Consider the following 9160-nt stretch of genomic DNA (forward strand, 5'->3'; position numbering starts at 1 on the left):
CTGCCTTGGCAGTTACAGTGTCAGTGTGTTGGAATGTGCTGATGAGGGGGAGAGGAAGGGGAGAGGAAGGGGAGGGGAGGGGCGGGTGAGGGTTGGTGGGTGGGGTATGTGGGCTGACAGCAGTGGCACCTCTTTTCCTCCGGTAGGCTCAGCTGTCTGTAGACAGACCCATTTCACCTTCGCTGCCAAGTTGATTCCCAGAGTCACAATATATTATTCATACCACCCACCCATGATCAGTGGTGTCAAGTGTTTACTGGTCCAGTGTAACTTTGATGTACTTAAACTGGAGAATTTGCCATGACTGCAGATTTAACCCTACAGAGGAGGAATAGGCTGCTTCAGAATGTGTGGCTGTCTCCGGCCCTTCTAACCAATCTACCTCCTGTTTGTATGTTTTTACTTTTACCTGAACTTAGTAGCAAATATTTTCCTATTTATACTGTTAAATAAGTAAATATTTAGATTTTCTTGCACATTTGGAAGGTTTTACAATTTGTAACTACAGAAACATGGTAACAGGTTGGATGCTTTGATTAGAAGCTTAGTAATGGAGATGTCTTATTTAATCAGAATTGTTGTACACAGTACTACTTGAATTTTATGGTACATTTTTCCTTTATCCCTGCAATTCTACTATCTTAACCTGGTGTTTACTTTTCTCTGCACCAGCATTACTTTCTCTGTGCTCGTAATCTTTAGCATATAATACAATTCTATATGTATTACTCCACCGACTCAGGTTATACAATATGCTCCCCAGGTTTCAATAGATTAAACAATTCAAATGTCACCATGACTTATCAGATGATGAAATCCTGCTGTATTTTACAAACACAGATAATGCTTTACCTGAACCTTAACCTGCAATGCAGCAGTAGACACTAATGACTCTGCAAACCTCACCCTATTTGGGGACGTCAATGGAAGGCCAACGTGGCACATTAACACTTCAGCCTTGCACTGCTCCTTAAAATATCTTTTTCCCTTTGATAACAACAATAGCTCATGACATAATTCAGCGTCACACCCTGCAGTCACACGCCAGACAACCTTTAACTCGGTGCCAACTGAAACCACCGAGAGCGAGTAGCTTGTTGGTCAGTATTAACACTTAGTCAAGTGACAGTCATTTATAAACCTTTGAACTCATGTAGTTATGTATTAGCGTTTATCAAACTACCGTCCGTCCATTATTCTTTGCTCTAAGACTTCATTAGGAATGTCAGTGTATTACATATGGCCACGTACATTGACCTCATGTTGTATTTTTCAATATCAATGTTTTTAAGTCTTCGGGGGAAATCGCATTTTGCCCAAATGAAGCAAACTTCATTAAACATTTAACTCAACATACAATATTACATATGGTCCCATGGACTGGGTTGGGCAACTCAAGGACAGCCCCAGCCTTCCCTCTTCTCGTGATCATGACTCTGCACTTTCATAGGGGATTGCCTGCCTTACAACAGCCCAGTGACGTCAACAACATTCAACTGGAGCGAGATCACCTCGTGCGTGTGTGTGTGTGTGTGTGTGTGAAATGCAGCGGGGGAGTAAAGCAGACCGACTTGCACATGATTGCATGTAAATGGAAGCGTTACGAATATTTCCATGATAGCTGCAATCATGTGCTCGGCGGTCAGCTACAAATATTCTGGTCCTGAGGGCCAAAGCCTCCAGTGGCTCAAATAGTATGAAAACACCTGATGGGCCTTTGCTTCTCATGCATGCAGCTCCTGAGTGCAACGCCGTATGTGAAATACAGGTAATATGCGTCCACATTGTGTGTGTGGCATGTGTGCAGATGTCACGTGCTCTTTTGAAGGAAGTCAGCTGGTGAAAACGCAAACTGATACTGTCCAACAAATCACTGAGAATTGGTGAAAAGGGAACCTGCGTCAATGAATGAGCGTGGTCCTGCTGACCGAGGCAGAAGCCTGTGCAGAGAGAGCGCTGAGGATCATTGTTCTCTTCAGCTCAGAGATGGCTCTGAGGCCACAGAGGCCAACATGACCCCTGTGATCGGAACGTGATTCTTTGTAAACGCCACCGCTAAAAAGGTCACAATTCAGCTTGGCTTTTGTCAAATTTCCAGAAATGGAAAAAAAGAAACATGCAGGTCGGGCTTGCAAAAAAATACTTTTTATTGACAGCAGTACACATGTATGTTTGTAAATATTTAAGGTAAAAAAAAAAGAAACATAAATACACTTAAATATCTTTAGGAATAACTTAAATGGTAACAAAAGTATTCTTACTTGTGGCAAGAAAAAACAGCTGGCATAGAGAACACTAAATACACAGAATGTCTTCACTGGAAATAGCCCTTCCCTTTTGAAATTTTGACAATAGCAACGTCAACATTAACAATTTTAATCAAATAGGTTGCAAAAGGTCCAGTGTTTCAACAAGTGCCTTGTTTCTGCAGAGAGAGGCCGAGGCTTTGGTCCACTCAACCGTTCCAATTTCTGGTTTCTCCCCCCTTCTCTGACTCCTCACAGAGGCTTTACCAAACATACATGAAATAATCCTTCTGTAGAGTGTCCGGCATCTTTAGGTTTTCACCCCATGACGAGGTGGAGTGCCTCGCCATCTCATCTTGGCTGACAGATGCAACGTCAAACAGTCCTGTCCCAAGTGAGAATCCATCCCATGCCTCTTGTTTCCCCTCCTTTAAATAGATCCCAGGTAGACAGCGGGGTCTTCCTTTACCTCCAAATATTTCTTTCCCCATAAGCAGTGCTTTGGAATTTTGATCTCTGGGTGGTCAAGTGTCCATCAGGGTTCACACCACTCTAACTTTGCAGATACAAGTCCTTTCACAGGTTTTTGCAGATTAAAGTTCATCGTTCGGGCAGGTTGATGATCGGTACCCACTGGTCCGTACACCGGCTTTCTCTGCAGAATCGGTTCACTTTGCTCAATGCGGGGTCCTTCCATGATGTAGAATGTGGGCTCTGAAAATGGAAATAAAATAGAATTTATTATCTTATTGCATATAGTTTACTTTTAGCAAAAGCACTGGCACGTTCTTCCATGAGTATGACAAGGATCCAACACTTTGAATGAAATTATAACTTTCCAATAGATGATGAATTGATGAGAAAGCATCCTTACAGTGACCAGGACGCAGTGCAGGTCCATGGGTTCCCCCCCACTGGGCTTTCCTCCGGCTCCCCCCCCCAGTATCTCTGCCAGGCGCCGGGTGTTGTTCACCCTCAGGATGTTGATGTCATTCTCACAGCAGAAAGCTTGAATGAGGGTGAAGTGGATCTGCAGGGCCACATCTTTCACATCTTCGTCATCGGTGGCCAAGATGCACAAAACCACATTATCGGGGTCCCTGTAGGAGGAAGAAAACAGATCCTTCAGTTGGCCTCCCAATAGAACACCAATGACAGGAGCTGCAATGACACACAATGTGTATAAGCTCGTACTTACACATTGAGGGATTTGGCAGCCTCGTACACTCCGATGGTAATGCTGCCTTGCGGCAACGCGGAGGTGAGGACTTCTTCCAAAGCTTTCGCCACCGAATCCATTCTGCAACACGGAGGCAAACAGTTTGTCATTAACATCGTTAAAAAAGTTCCCCTCTGGCTGAGGTTAGCCGCTAGCTAGCTAGCTAGCTAGCCGGTCGCCTCAAAACGCAACTGACAGGCGTGCGCAAGCTGGCTTCGCCACGTAGGGGGGAAAGTGTTGTCAACAATACAGTCTGAAAATCTAGTTGACAGACAGGAGGGGGGGGGGGGGGGGGGGGGCAGTAAACCGGGACACCGAAGACCGTCACGTCAATTCTCCTGAAACGTTTTGTCCACCTCTGAGCAGCTTCGCGGTGAGTTCGCAACCGTTAGTCATCTAACGGTGGGGAATGTCTCGCGCCGTGGTCTCAGGTCAGTTAACCGATGAGTCAAAGAGGCTTTCAGTAAAAGTTAAAAGACTAAAAAGTCCGTTTTTTATCGTGCATTAATATAGTTAGACACATATTCCTGCTGCACACAAACTATTCCAGCAAAAAAAACTGCGTTGACTCCGGTAACGTTACACTAGGATGAATGATAATGCACATCATTTACCTTTCTTGAGAATAGTCCCCACTTAGTTCTTCAAATGTCATGTTGTACATCAAATCCAAATGCACTTCACAGCCGAGTAGTATGCACTGGCGAGTTATTCTGCTCTCTTCCCGATAGAAGTCACACACACACACACAATTTTATCGGTAGTTCACTGCGCTGCGACTGAGGGATGAATCTGGCAGCTTCACATTAAGAACCGCACTGGACAAGTGAAGAGGTTCATTTGCATGGCTCAGATCATTGGTCGCGTCCCCATCGCGGCGTGTGTGTGTGATTGGACTGACGCACAGCAACGGGCGTGTCCTTCTCCCCCCGTGGTTACTGGTTGCTACCGTAACTGCAGCTGCCCGCAGGCCTCTAAAATACAGTAAAAAAAAACCTAAAATCACAGCACCCACTACGCCGTTAATGGTATGATGCACAGTTGTGATGTTGAATTCATCGCAAAGAACAACCCATCGCTGGAAAGCCAATGCATGTTTGGATTTGCACAACTTCAGACGAAGCAACGAGTGAATAACTTGTTGCAGAACTCCCTTGTTTGCACAGCAGCACCCTCTACCAGCCAGTAGAGCCACTTCATCCACCAAACACTTTCATATGCTTTTTGCTATTTGATCTGTATTAAACGACATCAAATATTTGTGCAACACGTGTCAGCACTTCCGGTTAGGACTGTGCATACAGACTACAGTCCGGAGCTGGTGGTCAAGATATGGGCACACTTGCTGATGTCTGTCTTGTGTCTGGAGATTAAACACCAGCTTCTTAACATAAATACATGTCATGCCTGTATGAAGAAAACTGGCACAATCAACACTTTATTACAACGTGATATGATTTTGAAAAGCATTTTAGGTTTATAAAGAACTCTGTATCTTCAGGTGAACAAGTCTTCATGGTAGTTTTGTTGTTCACTCTGTCAGTATGATGTAAAAAAAACATGTCTGCACTGCTTTAGAAGTGTTTTCAACAACACGTTTGATGTGTATTCTTCATAAGTGGCAGGGGAAGTAAATTGTGGTGATTAGTACAGGAGTAGAATGATTATTATTCATTATGATTATTTTTATTATTAAGTAATATAAATGCCACACGGTTCCAAACACAGTTATATTCTGTTTAAAATGATATTAACACAACATAAATATGACACCCATTGAACTTACCTGGAGAGATCAAAAACAGCATGACAGATTAATCAGTTATGAAAATTGTCTATTGATTAATGAATCAATTACTTAAACACCAAACTATGGATTCAGAGTAGTTTATTCATGCAAAGAGGTGTCCCATGCCGGTGAGATTATACCATGCGATGCCTCTTATGGGATGTTATGCTGCCTCTTGGTGGCTGAAGTCAAACTCCAAATAGAAAAGGACCACCCGAACACTCCAACACAGTACTCATTGTACCCAGCAGGCTATAAGAGGTGGAAATAAACTCATTTCCTCAAATACTGTACATGAATAGGATTTGGAGGTACTTTACTCAAGTATTTTTATGTAATGCTGCCTCACATTAAAGATGGAAATAATGCAATCGTTAATATGTGGATAATAATATACTAATAATGTACCATCAATAATGCTCTTTCATTGGAATATTGTTGTGATAAAATATATCAAGATATTGTGATTCACGATTGTGTTTTCTAAATTGATCAAGAACACACACTTTTTGGGACGATCAAATTCTTTTGCACTTATGCAATGCATATAAATGCATTGTTCATTAAATTTGTCGAGTGTTTCTGTGTTAATTTGTGTTTGTGTTTATTATGTAGACTTCTTTTTGAACCGGATTTAATTGACATATTTACTTTAATGTGTCAGATGACGGGGTTCTGGCTCCAGTAGGGGGCAGCACCAGCTCACCCCACACGATCCCTTTCCCCCCCACTCTCCCTGCTTCCTGTATCTGAAGTCTTTTGCCCACTCATATTTTACTACTTTACTACATTCAAACCAACCCTTGATCTCTAAAAAAAACGTCAGCATAAGTTCCTACATGTTATTCATCAAATCACATTGTATTCATTTATATATTTAGTCAGTATATAGAACACATTTCAGTGTAGCTGCATTTTCTTACGTCTTTCACAGTCTACAGTATAATGATTCAAGGAGACAAGGAATTTATTGTCATATGCATTAAAACCGCCACCAGTTTCTGTGTTAGTGCACCAAATGTTGCATTTCCTCCAACAGGACAGAATGACAGAAAACAAAAATAAACTGATGCTTGAACTTAAATTATGTTATACGTCATAAAAAGTGAAAAGGTTATAGCATTTTCAAAAGGGCCACAACAAGTCTTAGTTCATAATGCCAGAAAAAGATTTAATAAAAGTCAAAGCATACTTTACTAAATGTGAAAAATGTATAATTATGAGGGCCGGGACTCGATTAAAAATATTAATCTAATTAATGAGAGGCTTTGTAATTAATTAATCAAAATTAATCCATTTTAATTGCATAAATATTTGACCTGAGAACAGTGAGAAGTATTTTTTTTCACATGGATTTTTATTTTTGTTCAACCAATTCCAGCAGACAAGTGTAGCAATAGCATATTTAGAAATATAGTACTTTCAGAAATTCAGGTAGCCTATAGGTAAGTAGACCTTCTGTAAACTAGGTTTTTTTAAGTAGACCAATACTTTCAAGTACATTCAGAACATTGTTAAAATGTAAAAATGTGTAAAAAATGTTTAATGTGTTATTTTTTGTGTAATTAATTAATCTTAATTCACATTGTAATTAATTAATCGTAATTAACGCGCTAAAGTCCCGGCCCTAATTTTAAATTAAACAAACAGTGACACTGTGAATCATCGTGAGTTCTGGTGTCTCTAGTGGAATCAAAGCTGACCTTCCTGATCCACATTTGGAATTTTGATTCTCTCTCCTCAAGGTGTCGTGTGTCAAACGTGTTTATTTCTTCTGGGATTTATTCTCCACTCAGCTGAGGAGGACCCTCAGACTGGTTTAGCTCCATAGGGGAGTCGGTATGGATCTTCTCAATTCACACGCGGGCATCAGCACACATGTCGAAAAAAGTGAAATAAGGATCACAGCATAAAAGTAGTGAAATCAACTAGGGCTTTATTAGAAATGCCATTATATGACTTTACTTGAACTGCAATTCTATTATAACAGTATGGAACGGTTGTGGATTCCAGCTTGAGAATCTATGAGAATTGAGGTTGGATTCAAAAGCATCAACAGGTGTGTGGTGGAACAGTGCAGGGAGATAGCAGGAAGGCTGAAGTGTGGAGGATCCTCAGTTCAAACCTGCTCTCTCAGAAGGAGGGTTTGGTTGCAGTCAGGGCTTCAAACTGTAAACTTTGAAACAGTTTTGAGGTTTAGTAAACAATCCCAAGGTCTAATATGAGAAACGGACACAATGAGGCATGTGCTTGAATAGCACAGGGGAACAACCTAAGTGCTGCAGGCTCCAACCTGCTGTCTGAGGTTGTGGGTTCAAGCCCTTTCATGCAGACATCACTTCTGCTTTGAAAGAGTTTTGAGGTTTGAGTAGCAGTCTCAAGGTTAAATACGAGAAACAAAAATTTCATTTGTGCATGGTGAGGTAGTGCAGCACAAGAGCTGAGGAGCTACTGTCCTTACCCTGTAGGTTGTGGTTTCAAGCCCAATCTTGGGTTTGAGCCTTTGGCTTTACTTCAGGTTTGAGTAGCAATCTCAAGGTTAAATACAACAAATAAAGGGTTTGTTAGTGTGTGGTGAAGTAGCACAGCGGAAGAGCTACTGACATAAGCCCCTGCACTGCACTTGAAGGTTGTGAGTTCAAGCCCAGATGTGGAAATAGCATTTAAAAAGAGTTTTGAGGTTTAGCTCACATGCTCAAGGTTAAATAGGAGAATCAAAGTTGCCAAAATGTGACCAGGACTGGTAGTGTAGGGGTGCAAGAAGGAGCCGAAAGCCTCTGTAAGCGCCGCCAGTGGGTTCAAATCCCGCTCCTGCCAAGTCTTGAGCGCACTACCGCGGAGGTAGTTGTGGGGGCATTGTCCCCACTGGTTGTTTCAGAGAAGTGAACCCTGGGGGTTATGCAGAAACACAAGGCGCGTTCACTTGAGTTATGATGGCATTGTCAAGAATGATGAAGAATCTTTTGAATGATGATGAATTGACTAAATTTGATGTTAATTGCTTTGCTTTTAGCACTTATTAGCCATGCTACGTAGCCTATAGGGTTCCACCTTTTTGAAGGGAGAGAACGCCGGATGAGTCAGTAAAGATGAGCAGATGTGTCTCATTCAGTGGTCACACTGACATGAAACTTATTACAGCCTCTGAGGGCATTTTTCAAGACAATCACATGTTTGTCTACTTCAGAGCATCCTGTGGACAACCTGTAGACCGGTGTAGATTTGTTTACCCTTTTTAGTGCATCCACCCTCCAATTCTCTGTTACATTCAAATTCAACTCACTTGTGCCTTTACCAATGCAGGAAGGATGAATAGCATGGTTGATCCTCCAAGATGCACCAATCCGTCTCTGGGGCAATATCCCATTAGGATTTTTTATAAATGTCAGTTACCCAAAACTAAAAAAGGATTTAGGAAGAGCCACCATGTCCCTTGAACCCAGATAAGGTTTAAAGTACAGAAATTTGGGGCATTTGACATTAGTGACAGGGACGTATAGGTTGCTCCATCTAACATCATTCCAGTCATGTCATGGGAAAAAAATATTGTGAAAAAAGTCAAAATATGTAGGGTCAAAAAAGAAAAGATTTTTTTAAATAATAGGTAAAAAATTATTATAAAAAATATATGTACGGTCAATATATATAATATAATATATATATTATTAGGGCCGGGACTCAATTAAAAATATTAATCTATTTAATTAATTAATCACATTTTAATTGCATAAATATTTGACCTGAGAACAGTGAGAAGTAATTTTGTTCAAATGGATTTTTATTTTTGTTCAACCAATTCCAGCAGACAAGTGTAGAAATAGCATATTTAGAAATATAGTACTTTCAGAAATTCAGGTAGCCTATAGGTAAGTAGACCTTCTGTAAACTATGTTTTTTTAAGTAGAC

The 9160-nt window shown here is 41.0% G+C and overlaps 1 protein-coding gene across 1 annotated transcript; it reads right to left on the minus strand.

Annotated features, from left to right (window-relative positions):
- Positions 1-2105: 2105 nt before the first annotated feature.
- On the minus strand, positions 2106-4311 carry gadd45aa (growth arrest and DNA-damage-inducible, alpha, a). Its single transcript, XM_037459504.2, has 4 exons — positions 4080-4311; positions 3445-3546; positions 3121-3346; positions 2106-2960 (listed from the first exon to the last, which is right to left on the minus strand). Exons 1-4 carry the CDS (start codon positions 4127-4129, stop codon positions 2847-2849), a joined length of 492 nt encoding a protein of 163 aa, XP_037315401.1. The 5' UTR covers positions 4130-4311; the 3' UTR covers positions 2106-2846.
- Between the last annotated feature and the right edge of the window lie 4849 nt (positions 4312-9160).

Source organism: Pungitius pungitius, chromosome 15, assembly GCF_949316345.1.
Source record: "Pungitius pungitius chromosome 15, fPunPun2.1, whole genome shotgun sequence".
In the NCBI taxonomy this organism is placed as follows: domain Eukaryota; kingdom Metazoa; phylum Chordata; class Actinopteri; order Perciformes; family Gasterosteidae; genus Pungitius; species Pungitius pungitius.